We start from the raw sequence: 23,150 nt of genomic DNA, 5'->3' as shown, positions 1-23,150 counted from the left end.
CATTCTTTTTCTCTTTGTCCCTCCTCATAAATAAATACATTTATAGCTAAACTGAAAAGAAAATACAGAGTTCCCGCATGTCCCCCTACTGCTGCCCACATACAGCCTCTCCCACTGGTGACCACCCTTAACCCTGCAAATCTGCTAGAACTGAAGACCCCACACCTACACCATCAACCACAGTCACAAGTAATGTGAGGTCCTGCAGCCTGTGAATTTTGGCAAGCACATGCTGACATGTCCATCTCTGCAGTTCCAGAGGAGTCTCACTATCCTTAAACTCCTGTGTCCACCTGCCACTTCCATCCCCGGGAGCCACTGCTCTTTTACCATGCCTGTGGCTTTGCCATTGCAGAATGTCATATAAACGGACCTTTTCACATTGGCTTCTTTCATTTAATAGTAAGCATTTAAGAGAACCTACTGATATTTTAACCACATATGTTTCTTTTTTTTTTTTAATTTTATTTTTTAAAAAATTTTTTTGTTCATTTTTATTTATTTATTTGAGAGTGACAGAGAGAGAGAGAGAGAGAGAGTAAGAGGCAGAGAAAGAGAGAGAATGGGCGCGCCAGGGCTTCTAGCCTCTGTAAACGAACTCCAGATGCGTGCGCCCCTTGTGCATCTGGCTAACGTGGGATCTGGGGAACCGAGCCTCGAACCGGGGGTCCTTAGGCTTCACAGGCAAGCGCTTAACCGCTAAGCCACCTCTCCAGCCCACCACATATGTTTCTATAAGAGTATACTCTCTCTGTGGAGACAGGGCAGAGAGAGTAGCCTCTGGGCCAGGCATGGAATTAAACACAGCAACAGCTGTGTTAAGCCTGCAGGAACGTGTACCAAAGGGCAAAGTGAATTGGTAATGGCACACTCCAAATAAAGACATGTATGCTCAACTATTACAGACAACACAATCTACACACACGCAGCGAGGCTCACGAGTGGGTGGCCGTTATAAGCACTGGGTACCAAAAGCCACCGAGGCAGGCAACAAACACTGGCCCACCAGATACAGTCACAAACATGGCAATGAGCCCAGTTCACGAAACCACAGGTGTTGGGAGTAATCTGAAACTTGGCTTCTGAGCTGGCTCCCTGGCCACTATAATCTCTTACTGTAGCTTCTCATATACTGTTCATGAAAAAAATAAATAAAGTGCAGGCTAGGGAGAAAGCTCAGTGGTTAAGGCACTTGTCTGCAAAGCCTAAGGACTGAGTTCAGCTCCCCAGTAGCCATTTAAAGCCAGATGCACAAAGTGGTACATGTGTCTGGAGTTCATTTGCAATGGTTCGAAGCCTTGGCACACCCATTTTTCTTCTGTCAAATGAATAAATAAATATTTAAAAAATAAAGTGCTTAAAGGAAAGGGAACTCCCCAACATTCAAAAGGGTGTATGGTCTCATGTGACTCACATTTGAAATAATGGCATTTTGTCAGGTGGAAAAGACAGTGCTGTGTCCAAGAATTTGCAGGCTGATAAATACAGGATAAGTTCGCTCGGGGCTATCTCCCCAACTGAGGGCCCGTTTCCGTCAGCAACCAAGACTCTGGTTCTGTTGATTTTATTGCTGTTTCTGTACGTTCAGAAGGAAATTTGTGTTATAAATTCATTCACATCCACTGTGGCCCATGTCTACGAAAAGTCCTTAAGACAGGTTTTCCTTTTATGAGCGCTCCCTAAGAGCTGGCCCTCCCCTAGCCCTTCGTCACGCAGGAGTGTGTGACGCTCGCCACCCTTCACACGGGGCAGAGGCCGTGTGCTCTCACCTCCACGACTCATCTTCTTCTTTCAGGTCTTCTTCAAGCTGGATGAATGTCTGAATCTTAAAGAGAAAATGTGCATTTGAGCTACTATTTCAGCCAGACTGGGGAGTTAGGATGCAGTGAGGTCATGAGCTTAGTCCCCAGCCCCTGAAACCATCAACAACAAAGCTAGCTAGTATTACTGAAGCAAATTCTATAACCTGTCCAAGTGGTAAAACTGAGAGAGAAAGTATGATAGGGTACAATATCTTTGGTTTAACTAAACTGACTGTGCTACCACCGGGTTAAAAGTAACTGTTAGACAAAATTAGATGCATATGGACATATTATATGACAACAAAAGCATGGCGTGTGGCTGTGTGTGTGGGTACATGTGCACATGGCATATGTAGGCCAGAAGGTAGTTTTGGGTGTTTTCACACCACCATTCACCTCTTTTTTTTGGGGGGGAGTTGTTTATATTTATTTATTTATTTACTTGAGAGCAACAAAGAGAGAAAGAGGCAGATAGATAGAGAATTCCAGGGCCTCCAGCCACTGCAAATGAACTCCAGATGCATGCATCACCTTGTGCATCTGGCTTACATGGCTCCTGAGGAATTGAGCCTTGAACCAGGGTCTTTAGGCTTCACAGGCAAGTGCTTAACCACTCAATCATCTCTCCAGCCCCATCCACCTCTTTTTGATGTCTCTCTCATTGGCCTGGAACTCACTGGGTGGCCAGCAACCTCCAGGGATCTGCCTGCTGCTGCCTCCCCTGTCCTGGGATTATAGGTGGCTTTAATGTGGATACTGAGGATTAGGGATTGAACTCAAATCTTCATGCTTGAATGGCAAACACTTTACTACTCAGCTATCCCCGCAGCCCCATGAAAAACATTTTTAAAGACTTCAACTATAAGAGTAAAATACATGTACTTACTAATTCAGAGACCATTATTGGCCACAGTGAGGTGAGATGCTGAGGAGATATTCTTAGCAGCAAAACTCTGAAAAAAAGAAACATCTGAGCAGCAACTATGGATGTCTGTCCAACTCTGAGATTGTCTGTCAGGCGTTCTAAGGAAAGAAGATTTTAGAGAAGTTAAAGATGCAGTGTAGTGTTTTTCATTAGCTAAAAAAACAAAAAGAAAAAAACCCTAATTGCTTTGACACTTTGATGACAAACCAGCAGGAGAGGTAAGTGCAGGCCTGGTATGGTGGCACAACATGTAATTCCGGCAGAGGCAGGAAGATCACAAGTTTGAGGCTAGCTTAGCCTACACAGTCATAGTGAGTTCCAGCCAGCCAGGGTTACATGGTAACATCCTCTCTCAAAACCAAAACCAGGACTGGAAAGATGGCCAGCTTGCTTGAAAGGCCTGCCAGCCTGGGACCAACTCTCCAGAACCCACAAAACTGGATGCACGTGTGTCACATGTTCCTTGGCAGCAGCATGAGGCCCTAAAGCACCTATTTTCTCTCTCAAAAAACAGAAACCAAACCAAACCAAAACCAAAACCAAAACTAACCAAATCAAAACAACCAACAAAACAATAAGTGCCACCCTGTGAAGCACAAAAGGCCTTGCATAAGGTGCGAGTCAAATACTCACAGCAGGTGACAAAGAATGGACCCAACTCCAGAAATCCACTGGATGGCCAGTGACCCCCTATGCTTTCTTCTAAGAATAAGAATCTTAAGACTCAGAAACCAAAGACAGATACTGGCTGAGTGATAGACTTAGACAATCACACATTTAAAAAAATTTTTGTTTTATTTATTTATTTGAAAGTGACAGACAGAGAAAGAGGCAGGGAGAAAGAGAGAATGGACACAGCAGGGCCTCCAGCCACTGCAAACAAACTCCAGATGCATGCGTCCCCTTGTGCACCTGGCTAACGTGGGTCCTGGGGAATCGAGCCTTGAACCGGGGTCTTTTGGCTTCATAGGCAAGCGCTTAACCGCTAAGCCATCTCTCCAGCTCTTACACAATTTCTTGGCAGACAAAATCCTACTCTGGGGGTGGTGAAGAGTGAATTCTGGGGTGGCGGGAAGTGAATGAATGAATAAATCAGATTTATTCACAGGTTTTAGAGGTTTTATCATCAGGAGAAAAATTTTAATTCCCACAGACAACTGTAGGCTTAAATAAACCCTTCTTTATTCAAGCTGCTTCTGGTCAGATATTTGGTTGTACCAATGAGAAATTATAATATAGAATACTGGTGTGGAGAAGTGAGGTCATGATAAACTTGACCATGTAGTTTTTCAGGAGGAATGTGGAAAAGTTTGGTACTTTGGCCTAGAAAAGTCCCTAAATATTGTAAGCAGAGCTTAACAAGCCATTCTGTTGCAAGCTTCAAAAACAAGAATGTTAACAGAAACCCTGACAGTGGTGGCCCAGCTTATGAGGTTTCAGAGAGGACAAAGGACTTTATCAGGAACTGGGCTACAGGCAGTTCATGTCACATGCTGTTGATGAAACTGTTGCATTCTGCCTGTGTTATGAGAACTTTAATGATACTGCATTCAGAAGCAATGGGTTGATTTGTTTGGCAAAGGAAATCTCAAGACAGAACAGCATTCAGGCTGTAATCATTAAGTAAAAAAGAATTTAAATTTTTTTATTTATTGTAAGCAGAGAGAGAAAGAGATAGAAGGGAGACAGAGAGAATGGGTGTGGCAAGGCCTACAGCCACTGCAGACTCCAGATCCATGTGTTACTTTGTGCATCTATCTGGCTGTATGTGGGTACTGGGGAATCAAACCTGGGTCATTAGGCTTTGCAGATGAGTGCCTTAACAGCTAAGCCATCTCTCTAGCCTTCTTTCTTTCTTCTTTTTTTTTTCTTTCGAGATTGGGTCTCACTCTAGCCTAGGCTGAGCTAGAATTTACTATGTAGTCTCAGGGTGGCCTCGAACTCACAGCGATCCTCCTACCTCTGCCTCCCAGTGCTGGGATTAAAGGCGTGCACCACCATGCCTGGCTCAAAAATGTTTTAATTTATTTATTTGCACATCCTTCTTTTTGTGCCTGGCTTACATGGGTGACTTGGCAATTGAACCTGCCCCAAAGGTTTTGCAAGCACCTTTAACTACTGAGTCATCTCCCCAGCCTGGATTCATTCAATTAAAAAATAAATTATTTGTGAACAGAGAGAAAGTATTGGTGTGACAGGGCCTCTTGCCACTGCAAACTCCAGATGCATGGGCCACTTTGTGCATTTGAACTTACAATGTCAGTGGTTGCAGGAGGCAAAGCCTTTACAAGACGGTCAGGCCCTCATGTGTGGCTGCGTGCCATCATGATGAGGACACTAGGCCCATCGAGCTCCCACTGGTTTGTCATGGGACAATACAGGGAGCAGCAGTAGGTCATCACACCGGGCGTTCCAGCCCCCAGGTCTGTACGTCTGCCCATCACAAACTACCAACCTCGGGCCTCCTGCACAAGCGGCTCAGAGCATCCCACAGCCATCTTACCTTGAATCAGGGGAAGGTACAGGTGGTACTGGTCACGCTCCCCACTGAAGACAGCGAAGGCCTGGCGCTTCAACAGCATGGCCTTCTGCTCAAAACTGGAGAAGAGCTTTAATGAGCTGCTCTGCATGTCTGCAATAAACACAGAGCAGTTAACACTCACCCAGGAGAGCCACGAGCAGAAGTAGGGATGGGAAACTGAAATGGGTGTAACTGCCAGCTCCCCTGGTGAGAAGTCCTGATCTTTTTCAGTGGGCACAAGTGATTGTTCCCATGTGTATTTTATTTATTTATTTAAATTTTTAAAATTTGAGACAGACAGAGGGAGGGAGAATGGGCACACCAGGGCCTTCAGCCATTGCAAATGAACTCCAGATGCATGTGACACCTTGTGTATCTGGCTTACATGGCAACTGGAGAATCAAACCTGGGTCCTTAGGCTTCGCAGGCAAATGCCTTAACCACCAAGCCATCTCTCCAGCACATGGGGATATGTACTTTAAAAAAAAATACTTAGTTCAGCCAGACATGGTGGCTGATGTCTACTATCTCAGTACTCAGGAGGCTGAGACAGGAGGATTATCAGGAGTTTAAGGCTAACCTGAGCTACATAGTGAGACCCTGATCAAAAATCATAACCAAACAAAACAAACACAAAAACAATAGCAACAAAAACCATCCAAACCAAAACCACTTTATTCATTAGTGATGTGTAGTGACTGGTCATCAGGAAAGGACCTGAGATATAGAAAAGCATACCTCAGCTGGGCATGGTGGTACTCTCCTGTAATCTCAGTGTGAGGAGGCTGAGGCAGGAAGATTAGGAGTATAAGGCTAGCCTGGGCTATACAGTGAGATCCTGTCTCAAAAAACTAAAGGCACTCCTCATTAATCATATTCTTTTGTGTTAAAAGGAATAATTTTTTTCCCCAAGGTAGGGTTTCATTCTAGCCCAGAACCTGGAATTCACTCTAGACCTGGAATTCACTATGTAGTCTCAGGCTGGCCTTGAACGCCTACCACTGCTTCTCAAGAGCTGGGGTTAAAGGCGTGAGGCACCATGCCCAGCAGTAATAAATTTTATTCCTTTGAACACAAATGTCAAGATGAGGCACTGATGTTTTCAGTATCATCTCCACTGCAAAGCTGCAAAAATGACAGTAGCCAAGGGCGTCGGCCAGCACACTGGGCCAGGGAAGACCCATTTCTTTAGTCCTGATGTGACCCACACTCCACATGATAGCTTGAGGCTTAATTTCATACAGAGTCTGACATGACGAAAGGTGGTCATGATGGCACTGGTTCTGAAGTGTGGCAAGTGACACACAACTTACTCAAGAGGTCCTTGAACATTGTCTTCTCATGAGTCAGAAGATGGTCAATAATGGACTTCCAACTAGAAATGAAAAAAGAAAACAAAACAAAACAAAACAAAAAAAAAAACAAATTCAGGCTGGGGAGATGGCTTGGCGGTTAAGGCAGTTGCCTGCAAAGCCAAAGGACCTTGGTTCTATTTCCCAGGACCCACGTGAGCCAGATGCACAAGGTGGTGCACGTGTCTGGAGTTTGTTTACAGTGTCTAAAGACCCTGGCATGCTCATTCTGTCTCTCTCTCAAAAAAAAAAAAAAAAAAAAAATGAAACGAAATTAAAAAGCAAAACAATTTTTTCTAGTTTTTCTAGTTTTCTAACACAAATTAGCAGGTCCCCCCCCCCCCGTGGCTTTGCCAAGGCTTGTCCTTGACACTGTCATTGGGCGTGACAGTCAGGGTTCTGGGGACGGGAAAGGGTAGGGAGGACGACCGGCACCCTCCGCTTCGCTTCCAGAGCGGCGCAGCTCGTCAGAAGAGCCACAGGGCTCAGCCAGCTTTCCACTTCCACAGGTTCTGCATCTCTGGCTAACTAGGGGCTGAAAATACTCGGGGAAACACACGTGTCTGTATTGCACATACAAACATTTTTCTTATCATTATTCCCTAAACAAAACAGGGTAACAATTTATAGAACATTTACATTTTACCAGGTACCATGAATACACTAGAGATGATTTCAGGTCTATCTGGGTGTGATGGTCCAGACCTATAATCCCAGGATTCAGAAGGCAAAGGCAGGAGAATCACTACAAGTTTAAGGCCAGCCTGCACTATTTAGTGAGTTCCAGGCTAGCCTAGACTACAAGATTGTCTCAAAAAACTTAAAAATCCTTTTAATTTCATGAGATCCCATTTTTCAACTGTTGGCCTTATTACTTGAGAAACTGGGGTGCTATTAAGAAGTCCTTTATCACAAGCAAGGATGATGTTTTCTTGGTGAACCGGGTACCAGCACAAGGGTGAAGGAGATCAACGCAGAGAAAAATCAATTCCTACCAAATCAGATATCCAGAGACTCTGAGGCCCCCAACACCTCATCACTGAAGCAGATCAAAAATAAACCCAACATGGCTCAGGGAAATTTTATGGAAGAGGGGGCAGAAAGAATGTCAGAGCCACACGATGGGTCATGATACGCAGAGACATTCCTCCTACCTGTAACTGAGGGCTAACTCCGCAATGCATGACCCATATACCTCAACAAGGAGGGGTCAGGGGGAGGGGGTAGGACATGGATGAGCCTAACAATGGTACCAAATTGACTGTATTAACTGAGTACAAAACTAATTAATAAATAATAATAAAAGAAGTCCTTTATCTATGCCTGCATCTTGTAGTGTATGGTCTGCTTTTTCCTTTAACAGTTTCTTAACTTTAACAGAGTCTTCAAGTCTTAAGCTTAGGTTTTCGACCCATTTGGAATGGATTTTCGTGCAGGGAGAGAGAAGGATCTAGCTTCGTTCTTCTGCATTAGATATGAAGTTTTACAAGAACCACCAGTTGCAGACGCTATTTTTAAAACTCTAGTGTGTACTTTTAGCATCTTTGTCTAAACTCACGTGGCTTGTAGTTGCATGGACCGAAAAAATCTGGGTCCTGTGTTCTATTTCACTGGCCTGTGTGTCTGTTTGAATGCCAGTACCATGGTGTTTCTCTTACTATGGCTCTACAGCATAGCTTGAGATCAGGTATGGTGACATCTCTAGCAGAATATTTGCTCAGGGCTGAAGAGATTGCTCAGGGATTAAGGTGTTTGGTGGTTTGATTCAGGTGTCCCCCATAAACTTAACGTGTTCTGAATGGTAGGTTCCCAGCTGATGGAGATTTGGGAATTAAGTGTATTGTTGGGGTGGGGTAGGCTTATGGGTATAATAGGAGTTTCTCCTTGCCAGTGTTTGCATACTCTCCTAATGCTGTTGTCCATCCTATGTTGGTGAGGTTTAAGGCACCACCAGGCCACCAGCACCTTTGTCATCTTAACACTGGCCAGATGTTTTATGACGTACAATGAAGCAGCAGTATACAAGTGTCATCCAAACCTTCTAGCATGTTCATCATTTAGTCAGACTTCTCCTTTCTAAAAACACATGTCAGTATTTTTTTTTCCAAGGCTGGGTCTCACTCTAGCCCAGGCAGATCTGGAATTCACTATGTAGTCTGCGGGTGGCCTGGAACTCTTGGCAATCCTCCTACCTCTGCCTCCCCAGTGCTGGGATTAAAGGCATGTGCCATCACACATGGCCCAACATGTCAGTATTTTAGAAGAATTAACACCATTCCAGTAAACCTGTGTTCACTAGGTTGACGTGAGAGCCCGGGACAGTGTGGGCTGATGCTGTTGGCCCACATGCACTTCAGCAGCGAGACTATGCAAGCATAACCCCGAGGCTTCAGAGTATGCTTGTCAGGGTGGCGTTTCTTACTGAACACAGGAAGTATCCATCTGAAAGAAAGCGGGGTCCAGAAACAGTTCCAGCACTTCCTTCTTCCACGCTCGCTTGGTGTAGGCATAACCACTCAAGGAGCTCAGCAGCTGGGCCCCTGCCCGGAAGCTGGGGGTGTTGTAGGCACTAGGGGAAGAGAAGGAGCCAAACGTCCAAGATTGTCCAAGGAAAACCATCTGACCATTTCTCAAAACATATCTTCCTGGACGAAGTGGAGAAAGCCGTGTTACCTGTGATTGCGCAGGTAAGGGAAAACATAGTAGAGCAAGCGGGAGATTAACGGGACTGCCCTCTCTTTCTCATCGCTCCGATAAACCATGTCCAGGAGAGAAGCCAGAACCTAAAAGAATGAGACTGTCACCCTTAGTTGAGATAAGGGCTCATGGAGCCCGGGCTGGCCTCGCACTTGCTGTGTAGCCAAGGACAACCATAGGATTGTGACCCTCTTGCCTCCCTGTCCCCAGTGCTGGGAGGAGCAGCGGCAGCCTGGTGCGTGTGGGGCTGGGCTGGAACCCGGGGCTTCCTGTGTGTCACGCAAGCCCTCTACTAACTTAGCCACATCTGCAGGCCGAGAACAACAATCTTCTGAAGTGACGATTACAAGGACCACCTTAGCTGGGGGTTTTGCTGCTCAATGGGAAAATGCCTGCCTACAAGTGTCACCCTTAAGCACAACCTAAAAGGACAAGTCCATATGGTCTGTTCCAGTTTGGATTTAAAGTCGCTCAAAGTCCTTGGGTGTTGGAGACCTGGCTGCTGGCCAATGGCAGTACTGGGAAGTGGTGGAAACCTCAGGAGGTGAGGCCTACTAAAGGGGATATTGGGACTCCCCGCTACTTCTTTGTGTCCTGGACACCACAAAGTGGCCAGCTCTGTTTCTCTGCTTGCTTCTACCTGACATTCTGCTTTGCCGCAGGTACAAAACAACACAGCCAAGCAAGTGTGGGCTAAAACTTCTAAAACCATGAGCCAAATTAAACCTTTCATCTCTTTTTGTTTGGTTTTTCGAGGTTGGGTCTCACTCTAGCCCAGGCTGACCAGGAATTCACTGTGTCGTCTCAGGGCGGCCTCGAACTCATGGCAATCCTCCTATATCTGCCTCCCGAGCACTGGGATTAAAGGCATGCGCCACCACGCCCAGCTAAGCCTTTTATCTTTTAAAGTTGCATTTCTCAGGTATTTTATCGCATCAATGGAGGGTTAACTCAAGGTCTAGACCTGGAAGGCCCATGCCACTAGCACCCCAGAATAAACACATGCGTCCACAATTATTCAGGACAACAAGCATTCCCACAAGGCCCACAAATCTGGAGAGCATTTACCTCCGCCAGGAGGGAGAGGGCTTGTACACTGTAAACCGAGGGGGCAGATGCCGATACCATTGCTGAGGCCGCCGCAGCATCTGTGGACAGAAAGACATTTGCTCAGCTATGACAATGAGTCAACACTTAGGGCCCCAAAGCCTCAAAGGAACTTTCTCGCTCTGACTGTGGATACGTCTGGAACCCACTGTTCACGCTCATCACGTAAATCAGCACTGACTCCATGCCTCCCTTGTGTCTTTTCTTGGAACGTCAATGTCCTCTTGGAGGGTTCATCTATCATCCTGATATCTAAGATCCTTGATCTCTTCTCTCCCAACGCTCTTTCCCAGTGTGCCAAGTCACCCATTAACTGTGCCTGTCATACAGCTGACCTCATCAGTTTCCCGAGCCTTCTCTGCCTGACCTTCTCCTGAACTCTGCACAGCCTCTACGCCCTGCTGTGGAGCGAGGAACTGCCCCGGCCAGCGGCTCCTGCAGGCTTCACTTCTGTCTGCGCACTTACACTTGTGGCCTCTCATCTTCCCGCAGACACCTTGAACTCATCTGCTTTCTCTCTTTTTTTGAACAACTCATCTAGAAAAATGTAATTTGCCCAATGAGTTACTGTTAAGGTGGGATTATAGTTTGTCCTCTTCAAACTCACAGTGAACTCTGACTGCCATTGTGGTGGCTTTGGGAGGTAGTAGTTTAAGAGGGTCCCAGCAATCATTTGAGTTCCTGGAACAGGCTTTAGCACTGGGGAAATTCTTTGGGGTTGTAAATGCCTCCCCAAACCACAGCCTGATGATGATACCTGCAAACCCACCATCATCAAAGAACTAGTCAAAACCCAAGAGCTGGGACAAGTCAATGGAGGCAACGGCCCTTTCCCTCTCCCTTCCCCACTCTCTGCCCTGCCCGTCCCTGTGAATATCCAGTTCAATTGCTTCTGAAAGGGGCAGAGTTTGAGGCTCAAACTCGTGGAGTGCAGCTGGCTGTCCTTTGCTGTCCGATAAAGAACAGCCTGCTGTTGAGGTCGTATATTCTATTTCCATGTCTATTTCTATTGGTTCGGCCTCAACTCTGATTCAAGAGGAATAAGGGTCTTTTTTCTTGAGGTTAGTAACCATGAGAATGAGCTGTTAAAACACAGAACAGGGGCTGGAGAGATGGCTTAGTGGTTAAGGCGTTTGCCTGCAAAGCCAAAGGATCCTGATTCGATTCTCCAGGACCCACATAAGCTAGATGCACAAGGGGGAGCATACATCTGGAGTTTGTTCACAGTGGCTGAAGGCCCTGGTGTGCCCATTCTCTCCCCCTCTTTCTCTCTCTCATTGTGGAGGGATGAGATCAAAATACATTATACATGTATGATAGTGTCAGAAATAAAAAATGAAAATCAACTGCTTTAAGTGGAGGAAACTGCTCATTTGAAGCTTCATTCTGTATGGTGCTTTATGTGGCTAACATGAATCCTTGAATTTGTTTATCACAATTGAAACAAATATAGTCATGATCCAAACACTGTGGCCTGGTACTCTGTAATTTGCTAATTAAGGCTAACTGAGAAGCCGACAAGTCAATTCCAGTTTTGGAATTCTCTGACTTCTAAGAACTGCAAGGAGCCAGGTGGTAATTCTCACAAAGCTCTGACTTCAGGGGGAATGCCATTCACGTGCTAAAGGGGCGGAGGCGGCTCAGCAGATAAAGGTATGTGTTTGCCGGCCTGGCTGTCATTGCCCATTCCCACATAGTCAGGTGCACGACCCAGCACATGTGTGTGTCTGGAATTAGTTTGCTGGGCCAAGAGACCCTGTGTGCCCACATTCTCTCTCTCTCAAGAATAAATAAATCATTTTCTTAAACAGGTACAACAAAGCCCACACAGGTGCAGTACGGAGTCAGTTTCATCAGCACCTGTACCCAACTGTGGGCACATCAGCCCAGTAGGTAAGCACTCTCCCCCTACAGCCACAATCCTGGCCACAGAGGCGGCTAGCTCTGCCATGGCATCTTCATTTACAGGATAAGGCATAATTATTTACAAAAGCCACAAAGCTAGCCATCCAACCATTATGGCAAAAATAATGGGCAGAAGTACCACGATTTGTCTGTCCAGCACCCTGTCCCTCCTTTTGGGGAGAGAATCCTTGTTGAGTGACAGCTAGTATGCTGGCTTCAGCCTGTTCTCTCATCTTCCTGATCAGGCATGTGACCCAGACAGAGCCACCAGTGTCTGAGGGAGATTCAATTAACCCCATTAATTGCCAGGTTCTTAGTACCCTAAAGCCAGATGGTGACCTTGACCTTCTCACATATAGGAGCCAAAAGCTCTTCATCAGATGCTAAGGTTCCCCTCCCTCCAGGTAGGGCCTCACTGTAGACCAAGCTGACCTGGAATTTACTGTGGTCTCAGGATGGCTGCTAACTCTCAGGGATCCTCTTAGCTCTGCCTCCCAAGTGCTGGGATTAAAGGCGTGTGCCACCAGGCCTGGCAGACAGAGCTCTAGAGAATGTGTGCACCAGGGCCTCCAGCTGCTGCAAACTAACTCCAGACATATGCACTACTTGGTGCATCTGGCTTTATGTGGCTAATGGGGAATCAAACTTGGGTCATTAGGCTTTATAGGCAAGTGCCTTAACCGCTGAACCCTCTCTCCAGCCCAGGTGTTAATGGTCTTGATCCTCCAAAATGGATCTGTTACTGGCAAGAGAAAAAGACTCCTGACTCATTCAAACCTTTTTCTTGCATATTAAAAATGGTCAGTTAGCCCCTCCCACTGCCCAGGTCTATGTTCCCTGCAAGGTGGGAAATGAACCTGAGGAGATCAATGGCCCAGCACACTCCTGGCCCCAGCTGAAACCACAGAGGAACTGGGGAAATGAGCAAGAGTGCAGCTCTCATAGTTAAGCTGCTATCAGCACAAGGGTGATGGAGAAAGACACTGAGGACACTCAACACCTACCAAACCAGACATCTAGATGCTCCTAAATGCCCATCACTGAAGTAGACTTAAAAGGCTCCCAATGTGGCTCAGGGAATTTTGCAGAAGAGGGGAGCAGAAAGATTGTTAGAGCCACAAGTTGGGACATTTTGCACAAGGACATTGCCTCTCTCCCAAAACCAACTGCTGCTCCCATAAAGAATGAACCACAATCCCCATGGGGGTAACCTGCATCCCCAACGAGGAAGGCCTCTTCAGAAAATGGGCAGGGAGGAGGAAAAGGATGGTACCAACATGTGATGTTTACATACAAAATAAGTCCATACCTAATAAAAATATTAAAAAGGCCAGTTTATCATTGTTTCTGTGGAAGCAATTATTGCTAATGCTTTTGGCAAAAGAGTAATAAAAGCTAAACATTTTTTTGGAGGTAAGTCTCATGTAGCTCAAGGCAGGTTACAGCAGTGATGGTACACAACTGGCTTCTGTGGTGCTGGGAATGGAGCCCAGGGCTTCCTGCGTGCCAGGTCAGCCCTCTACCAACTGAGCCACCCCCCAGCCCCAGAACAGCCATCCTTGGAAGTGACAAGCAGGAGGACCACCTCAGCCCCTGGTTGTTGCTCAGCGGGAAAGCGCTTGCAAGCATCGTCCTCACAGCAGAGCCTGGCCAGGGAAGTCCACGCTGTCGCCCGAGGCCTGCTCTACTTTGCATCTAGAATGTCTCCCAAAGGCTGCTGGTGTTAAAAGAGTTGGCTGCCAGCCTATGGCAGTACTGGGATTACAGGCATGTGCCACTATGCCCAGTTATGTGGTGTTAGAGATTAAACCCAGGGCTTCATACCTGCTGGGCATGCACTCTACCACCTGAGCTACACCGCAGCCCCATGAGCTGGCACTATTTGGGCATCTCCGCTCTGGCAGCTACTGTGCTATGTAGTTCAGTTGAGAATGACAATGTAATTTCCTGTCTCTGTATTAAATTGAACTGGGGTCACACATACTTGCTTGCCTTGAGTTACGAAACACTGGCAAGGGGGCATACTCTCCTGTGACTGTGTTAAATGATCCAGACTAAATAGTAAGACCATCTCTTGCCAATGATAAGCTTGTTTTGCACAGTTAAAATAGTTTGCTTACTGAAGTCAGCAGCTTGCTCTCTGAGATTCACCTTCGCTCCCTTGGCTCACCATGTGTCTACCAATGAAAATCACTTAATTTTGTACACTCCCAGCCAGTTTCCCAAGGTGGTGATTTGGGTACATTTTGAGTGCCCCTCAAGGTTTTATGTGCTAAAATTGAATCCCCAATTGTAAGGTATTAGGAAGGTTAAAAAAGTAAACCAACCGTGTTGTTGGGAACTGAGGCCTCTGAGAGGTGATCAGGGTCATAAAATCTCATCAAGGTGAGTCCTAGTGGCTTTATCAGAAGAGAGGCATCTGGGTCTTCACTCTCACCATGAGATGTTGGGCCAGTAAGAAGGCTGTCACCACATGTGACCTCTAGTATTTGTATAGCCAGAACGATGAGCTGAAATTCACTTCCTTGCCTTATATTCAACCAGTTTGTTATTCTAGTATTGCCAATAGAAAATGAACTAATGTACCTACCTTGAAAGACTATCCACACATAATAAAGCTCAGTGAAGGCTCTAGAACCCTGGAACTGTCCTATATAACACCCTCTTTGATGCTGTCCAGTTTCCCAAATGGCAGTGTCCTCAGATGGGCCTGGTTGGCAGGTGCAACTGCTGGTCCCAAAGTGTGCTAAGAATTGACAACCTATGACACTGGACTCTGAGTCCTCCACATCTCCAGACCTCCTGACCCTGTCCTAGAGAGCTCTGTGAATAAAGCTGTGCCTTCTTGGCCTCTTGGCTAGGATCACGTTCATGCTAGTGCTTAGAACCTTTGTAAAACTTCCGCGTCCTAGGGGGCCTCACCCTGGGAGAGAAGACCTATCAGCAATGAAGCACAACACGCGGCGCTGCCCAGCTGGCTGATTTGCTAGCTTTTGTTCACAACTCCTCCAGAAGAGAAACCAGCCCTGCTATTGTTACTCACACGGATTCTATCACCAAGTCCATTACCTAGTCTTGGAAATTACTTTTGGGACTCCCATCTAGGCTCAGTAAAGGCTCAGCATGGCAGCATATGGCCCTGGGATACCATCAGCGGGACCCCATTTTCACAGCAGATGTGACTCGGGCTGTCAGAAGTACGAAATAAGACCGAAGGAGGCAGTACAAGTCTTCTGTGCTCAGACTCATACCACCCCTTCAGGCAACTGAGGTAGAGTTACAAGTAAAAATGCTACATATTGGAGATTAAAACTTTGTTTCTCTGTGTGTATACAATATGAAGTAATCATAATCAGGTTAATTAATTAACATTGCTTCTCATCCTCACACAGCTTCCACATGCTTTTCTTTGTGTATGTTGAGAATCATGTCAGACCTTCCTTAAAGAAAAGAAAATGTGTAGATTGCTTTAGGTAAGATTGCCATTTTCACGATATTGATTCTTCCAATCCAGGAACAAGGGATGTTTCTCCACTTTCTAGTGTCTTCTGCAATTTCTCGCTTGAGTGTTTTAAAGTTCTCATTGTATAGATTCTTTACTTCCTTGGTTAGGTTTATTCCAAGGTATTTTATTTTTTTTGATGCAATTGTGAATGGGAGTGATTCTCTGATTTCATCCTCTGTGTGTTTGTTGTTAGCATATATGAAGGCTACTGATTTCTGTGTATTTATTTTGTATCCTGCTACATTGCTGTAGGTTTGGAACAGCTCTAACAGCTTGCTAGTAGACTCTTTAGGGTCCTTTATGTATAGAATCATGTCATCTGCAAATAATGATAACTTGATTTCTTCCTTTCCAATTTGTATCCCTTTTATGTGTGTCTCTTGCCTTATTGCTATGGCCAAGACTTCCAAAACTATATTAAATAGAAGTGGGGACAGTGGACACCCTTGTCTTGTTCTTGATTTTAGTGGAAAAGCTTCCAGTTTTTCCCCATTTAGTAATATGTTGGCTGTAGGCTTGTCATAAATAGCCTTTATTATATTGAGATATGTTCCTTCTATTCCCAGTCTCTGTAGGACTTTTATCATGAAGGGATATTGTTCCTGGATTGGAAGAATCAATATCGTGAAAACGGCAATCTTACCTAAAGCAATCTACACATTTAATGCAATCCCTATCAAAATTCCAAAGGCTTTCTTCATGGAAATAGAAAAAACAATCCAAAACTTCATTTGGAATCACAAAAAACCTCGAATATCTAAAACAATACTGAGCAACAAAAAAGAGGCTGGTGGTATCACCATACCTGATTTTACCCTATACTACAGAGCCATAGTAACAAGAACAGCATGGTACTGGCACAAAAACAGACATGTAGATCAGTGGAACAGAATAGAGGACCCAGATGTAAGCCCAAGTAGCTATAGCCACCTGATATTCGATAAAAATGCCAAAAATACTCATTGGAGAAGAGACAGCCTCTTCAGCAAATGGTGTTTTGAAAACTGGATAAATATCTGCAGAAGGATGAAAATAGATTCTTCTCTCTCGCCATGCACAAGAATTAAGTCCAAATGGATTAAAGACCTTAACATCAGACCGGAAACTTTGAAACTGCTAGAGGAAAAAGTAGGGGAAACCCTCCAACATATTGGTCTTGGCAAAGACTTTCTGAATACAACCCCAATTGCTCAGGCAATAAAACCACAGATTAACCACTGGGACCTAATGAAATAACAAAGATTTTGCACCGCAAAGGACACAGTGAAAAAAGCAAAGAGGCAACCTACAGAATGGGAAAAAATCTTCGCCAGCTATATATCTGATAGAGGGTTAATATCTAGGATATACAAAGAACTCAAAAAGTTAAATAATAAGGAATCAAACAAGCCAATCAAAAAATGGGCTATGGAGCTAAATAGAGAGTTCTCAAAGGAAGAAATACGAATGGCATATAAGCATCTTAAAAAATGTTCTACGTCACTAGTCATCAGGGAAATGCAGATTAAAACTACATTGAGATTCCATCTCACTCCTGTCAGATTGGCCACCATCATGAAAACAAGTGATCATAAATGTTGGTGGGGATATGGAAAAAAAGGAACCCTCTGCACTGCTGGTGGGAATGCAATCTGGTCCAGCCATTGTGGAAAACAGTGTGGAGGTTCCTAAAGCAACTAGAGATTGATCTACCATATGACCCAGCTATAGCGCTCCTAGGCATATATCCAAAGGACTCATCTCATTTCCTTAGAAGTACATGCTCAACCATGTTTATTGCTGCTCAATTTATAATAGCTGGGAAATGGAACCAGCCTAGATGTCCCTCAACAGATGAGTGGATAATGAAGATGTGGTACATTTATACAATGGAGTTCTACTCAGCGGTAAAGAAAAATGAAGTTATGAAATTTGCAGAAAAATGGATGGACCTGGAAAGTATTATACTAAGTCAGGTAACCCAGGCCCAGAAAGCCAAGCGCCACATGTTCTCTCTCATATGTGGATCCTAGCTACAGATGACTGGGCTTCTGCGTGAAAATGAAAATACTTAGTAGCAGAGGCCAGTAAGTTGAAAAGGAGACATAAAGGGTGGAGAAAGGAAGGGAGGAGGCTACTTAATAGGTTGATATTGTATATATGTAATTACAATGATTGTAATGAGGAGGTAATATGATGGAGAATGGAATTTCAAATGGGAAAGTGTGGGGGTGGGGAGGGAGGGAATTACCATGGGATATATTTTATAATCATGGAAAATGTTAATAAAAATTAAAAAAGAAAAAAAAGAAAAGAAAAGAAAGCTGACTGCAAAACCCACTTCCTAACCCTCCTGCATACCATACACACTGTCTTCAGCATCGGATTCTTCTAGTGAGACTTGAGGCTGGGCCTTCACTTCCAGGTTTCTGCTGAGCCAGCTGGTCTGTTCCAAGGAAGAGCCAGCAATGTTCCCGACAGCTTCGAGGATTTTCTGAGTGATTTCCTGCGATCAACCAGCAGCAGCAGCAGCAAAGATGTTAGTTAAGGAAAAAGAAGTTTATGTTCAACACTGAGGCAGGGTCTTGCTCTATCCCAGGATGACCTGGTATTCACTATGTAGTCTCAGGCTGGCCTTGAACTCGTAGCAATTCTTCTGCCTCTGCCTCTTGAACATTGGGATTAAAGGCATGCACCACCATGTCCGGCAACACTAAACTTTTGAGGAGCCACATCAAAAGTAAAGAGAAACAAGTACAATGAATTTCAACATGTTCTCTACCCAAAATAGTATGAATATGTAATCAACATAAACAATGGCGGACTCGGCAGGGCTTGGGATCCAATGTGCACTGCATGCTGACAGCGCCGCTGCTCTGACCAGCCCCTCAAGAGCTCGCTGGTACGTGGGCTAGTGGCGACTGGACTGGAGCGGCGGATGAAGGAACAATATACAGAGATCAGAAGTCAGCAGTAGTCTGATAAACCTGCAGATTGTTTTCTAACAGTCTTAACTGTGTTTCTGGTTTCTCTAGAACCATGGTTATTGTTCTTGCTAGTGTTTAAAAAAATGACAGGGCTGGAGGGATGGCTTGGCGGTTAAGGCATTTGCCTGCAAAGCCGAAGGACCCAGGTTCAATTCCCCAGGACCCATGTTAGCCAGATGCACAAGGGGGAGCACTAATCTGGAGTTTGTTTGCAGTGGCTGGACGCCCTGGCATGCCCAATCTCTCTCTCTCTTTTTCTCTCATTCTCTCTCTCCCTCTTTCCCTGTCAAATAAATAAATAAAAATAAAATATTTTTTTAAATGACAGGATGCCACTGTTTTCTATTAAGCTCCTACACTAGCCTCAAAACACCAGGTAGGGGCTGAGAAGAAGGTTCAGCCATTAAGAAAGCTTCCTGTGTAAGCATGAGGGGCTAAAGAGGCCTAATACCTCATGAGTCTGATTTGCCAGCACCCATGTAAACAGGTAGGCATGGCCAGGTATGCCTGTACCCCCAGCCCTGTAGGGAATAGACTGGAGAATGGCTGGGGCTTGTGAAAATGGCAAGCTCCAAATATGTAAGAGACTTCATCTCAAAGCAACAAGGTGATGAGCAATGGAGAAGAGAACCTGATGTTCTCCTCTGTCTTCTGCACATACACATGGGGAGTATGTGCGTATGCACCCACGTGCATATGCCACATCATACACTGGGGGTGTGGGAACAGGTCAAAAATCCAAAAAAAGTAAGGTAGAAAGAGGTTATAAGGGAGGGAGGAGAAAGGAGGACTTAAAGGGATGGTGTTGTATATATGTAAGTAGATGAACAGATTACTGGGGGTGGAAAGGCCTAAGTGAGGTCAGGGGAAGAGACTGAGTAAAGGAAAGGTGGAGGGAAGGCTATCAAAATCTAAAAGTTAAGTCATATGGAAACCTACTTTTTTTGGACATTGGAACACTCAGGAATCATAGATTGTTACTAGAAAAATGTTCAGTGCCAGGGATGCCTTCCAGTGAGCTGTTGGCCAAGGAGGTCCCTGATACCCCCAACACATTACAGTCCATTGCCAAGACTCTAGTTTTCCCACCAGAAACAGATGGTAAAACCCTATTGCTGAATACTCCACATGCTTGTGCTGCAAGGGTACTGAGAAATCACGCTGGAGCTGAGCTGAAAACCTCCTCCCTGTGGAGCAGCTGACAGAAAGCTATGAAAAGCTATGCTGCATGCAGCCCTATGGGAGAGAGAAACCATCAGTGGTGATGGCCAGCCAGGTGCCAACAGGTGCCATAGTGGCTCATCTGTTATGGGGAAACCAACCACTCTAATTGAACTGGAGGCCCACTCCATGGGAGGAAATACATGCCTGGTACTGAAAACCTAGTCAAAAGCCTACGGTGGGAGAGGTCATGAGCCCTAGGGGTATAATTATTGCTATTGTCTGGCTAAATGCACACATTATACTCAGCAAACTGCTCTGTGAACACTTTACTTAATGCACATATTCATATATTAATGCTGCTCTTACTTCTGGTTAGAGAAGCTTCTCTTTTCAGATGGTGGTGACCACTGGGATGACCCAAAAGGGACCATAGTGCTGAGAAATTACAGAGGAGTGTTCAGTATTGAGACTCTCTAATACCTTCCAAGGCTCAGGGTCCATTGCAGAAGAGGTGGCAGAAAGAATTTAACAGCCAAAGGAAGGGTAGGATTCCTTACAATGCACTCTTCCAGACATAAATTGGCTTCAATATCTATGACCTCATAGTGCCTAGTACTCATAATAGGAGGAAAAGATGACATCAGAATGAAGGAGAGACTGAGAGGGGAAAGGATATGATGTAGAGTGAATTTGTGAAGGGGAAAGTAAGGGAAGGGAGAGAATTATCATGGTTTATTGCCTATAATTATGGAAAATTATTAAAAGTTTTAAAAATCCAAACAAAGTCACTCATGGTAAGTTTACATCACTGAGCTGAAGGAAAGCTGATCTGACCTGAGAAATCAGGATTAGAGAAGGAACAGCCATGTTTTCCAAACAGGCCAGTTCCCCCGGGTATAATAAAGAAAGTTCTCACTGCCTTAGTCCTTACACAAAATGTAACCTGAGGCAAGGATGCTAGCACCGATGTTGTATTATTCTGTCTTCCTGGGCCCTCCTCATGACAGCAGCCCTTGGTAGTCACTGTGAGAGCACAGCTGGCCTTCATTCTGTGAGAGGCGTCAGCAACTCAGCCCTCAGCACAGACACGCTGCCAGCAGCTTGTTTGCTCTGAGGTGGTAACTTTAAATCTAGATGTTGTTCAGACAGCTCAGGCGGAATGCAAGATTTGGGCAGCACTGGGGCACAGAAATCCTCAGTAAGCAGGGAAGTGGAATTCCCCTGCGACAGGGAGGGGAGGAGGAGGAGGAAGAGAGAGGGAAAAAGCACAGACACCACCAATCTCAGAGACAAGACTGACCACTGACCAGGAGCAGACTAAACTTTGAGTGACAGCCTTTGTTTCTCCTCCCTGTCTAATCTAACAAAAGATGAGTTGCAAGACAGATCTTTTTTTTTTTTTTTTAAGACAGGGAAAGAGAATTGGCACGCCAGGTCCTCAGCCACTGTAATCGCACTCCAGATGCCTGCCCCACCCAGTGGGCACGTGGGACCTTGTGCTTGCTTCACCTTTGTGTGTCTGGCTGACATGGGATCTGGAGAGTAAAACAGGGATCCTTAGGCTTTGCAGGTTAAGAGCCTTGACTGCTAGCCACCTCTCCAGGCCTCAAGACAGATCTTTAAATGCTTAAAGATACACTTCTTGTGTGGAGCACTTGTATTTTCAGGGAGAGTGATGGGAATCATCAGTGATCACCCTGTGTCCTCACTCTCTCCAACTCTGCTCCCTCTACAGCCAGCTTCCTCTAAGGCACTTGTTATAATTTATGCCACAAAGTGTCTGATTCTAAGACTAAAACCATAAAAGCCAGGGTGGTGGTGCACGCCTTTAGTCCTAGGCGGAGGTGGGAGGATCACCGGGAGTTTGAGGCCACCCTGAGGCTACATAGTAAATTCTAGGTCGGCCTGGGCTAGGGTGGGACCCTAACTCAGAAAAAAAAGCAACACAAACAAAATAAATACATAAATAAATAAAACCACGAACATTATCAATCAAGATCTTCACAAAGTCAGCTGTGCTCAGTGACATATGCTTGCGATCTCAACACTTGGGAGGCTTGAGGCAGACAGCCTGGGCTACACAGGGAGACTATTAAAAAACAGCCTTTGACTTGGCCAGGCATGGTGGCTCATGCCTTTTATCACAGCACTCATGGGGCTGGGGCAGGAGGATCATCGTGAAGTTTAGCCAGCCTGGGCTAGAGTAAGATCCTGCCTTAAAAAATTGCTATAATTTTGTTATTTGCATTAGGAAAACATATTTCAGTAATATAAAAAAAAAAACAAAAATAAGTAAGTGAGGCTGGCTAGGTTAGGGTGCAGTGAGAACCTGTCATCACGGAATGTGGCCTGGGCTGAGGGTGTGGCCCGCGTGGCGGAGCAGCACGCAGTAGTGAACGCTGGGAGCCCTAGCACCTGCGGATCAGAAGCACAAGGTCATCCTTGACTCCATAACATGTTCCAGGCTAGCCTTGCATACATGTCATTAGAGAGAGAGGAAGAGAGGAAGGGAGGGAGGAAGGGAGGGAGCGAAAGACAGGGCATACAAGTGGATATAACTGTGGACAGCAGCTGGATTCCCACAGAAACTCTGAGCAGGCTCTGTGAGCACCATCATCATGAACTCCGAACTGGCTGGAGAGAGGCTGAGGGGTGAAGGGCTTGCCATGCAAGCATGAGGACCCGAGCACCCACATAAAGCGCTGGGTGTGGTGTGTGTGCTCGTAATCCCAGCACTTGGGAGATGGACACAGGTGGATCCTTAGGGTTTACTGGCTAGCTTCATCAGTGAACTCTAGGTTCAGCAAGAGATCCTGTCTCCCCCTCCAGCCCCCCAAAAAGATGGCAAATCTTTAAAGTCACACAGAATCCCATGGCCTTAGATTCCCTGCTTTACTGCAACCAGTGTTCGGAAAATGCCCTGCTTTACAAAGGCTTTCTTCTTTCAAAAAATTATTTATTTATTTACAAGCCGGGGGAGGGGAGAAGAAAGACCCACATAAAGAAAAGGTGCACCAGGGCCTCCAGCGCTACAAATGCACTCCAGACACACATGCCGTTCTGTGCACCTGGCTTTACGTGGGAACTGGGGAACTGAACTCAGGTCGGCAAGTGCTTACCCACTGAGCCCTTTATGGCTTTCTTCGGTTTTTGTGACTGTAAACATTCATGAAACTGCTTCCATGTTGGAATGTGGTATTTGAGGA

The 23,150-nt window shown here is 45.4% G+C and overlaps 1 protein-coding gene across 2 annotated transcripts in view; it reads right to left on the bottom strand.

Annotated features, from left to right (window-relative positions):
* Positions 1 to 23,150, bottom strand: part of Dop1b (DOP1 leucine zipper like protein B) — a 111,761-nt gene that overhangs the window by 5,360 nt on the left and 83,251 nt on the right. The window contains exons 27-35 of one of the 2 annotated variants that reach the window (XM_004654472.2): positions 18,155 to 18,299; positions 10,366 to 10,445; positions 9,274 to 9,383; positions 9,023 to 9,169; positions 6,562 to 6,623; positions 5,231 to 5,359; positions 2,689 to 2,825; positions 1,770 to 1,825; positions 1,415 to 1,576 (exon numbers count right to left, since the gene is read on the bottom strand). In XM_004654472.2, the coding sequence (XP_004654529.2) occupies positions 1,415 to 1,576; positions 1,770 to 1,825; positions 2,689 to 2,825; positions 5,231 to 5,359; positions 6,562 to 6,623; positions 9,023 to 9,169; positions 9,274 to 9,383; positions 10,366 to 10,445; positions 18,155 to 18,299 (1,028 nt within the window). Of the gene's footprint in view, positions 1 to 1,414; positions 1,577 to 1,769; positions 1,826 to 2,688; positions 2,826 to 5,230; positions 5,360 to 6,561; positions 6,624 to 9,022; positions 9,170 to 9,273; positions 9,384 to 10,365; positions 10,446 to 18,154; positions 18,300 to 23,150 lie in introns of those variants that run through there. The other variant, XR_006637167.1, reaches the window with a different exon arrangement.

The sequence above is a fragment of the Jaculus jaculus genome, chromosome 5, assembly GCF_020740685.1.
Source record: "Jaculus jaculus isolate mJacJac1 chromosome 5, mJacJac1.mat.Y.cur, whole genome shotgun sequence".
NCBI classification, from domain to species: Eukaryota; Metazoa; Chordata; class Mammalia; order Rodentia; family Dipodidae; genus Jaculus; species Jaculus jaculus.
Note: the sequence above shows the minus strand (reverse complement) of the source record. Positions and strands in the feature narration are given on the sequence as shown.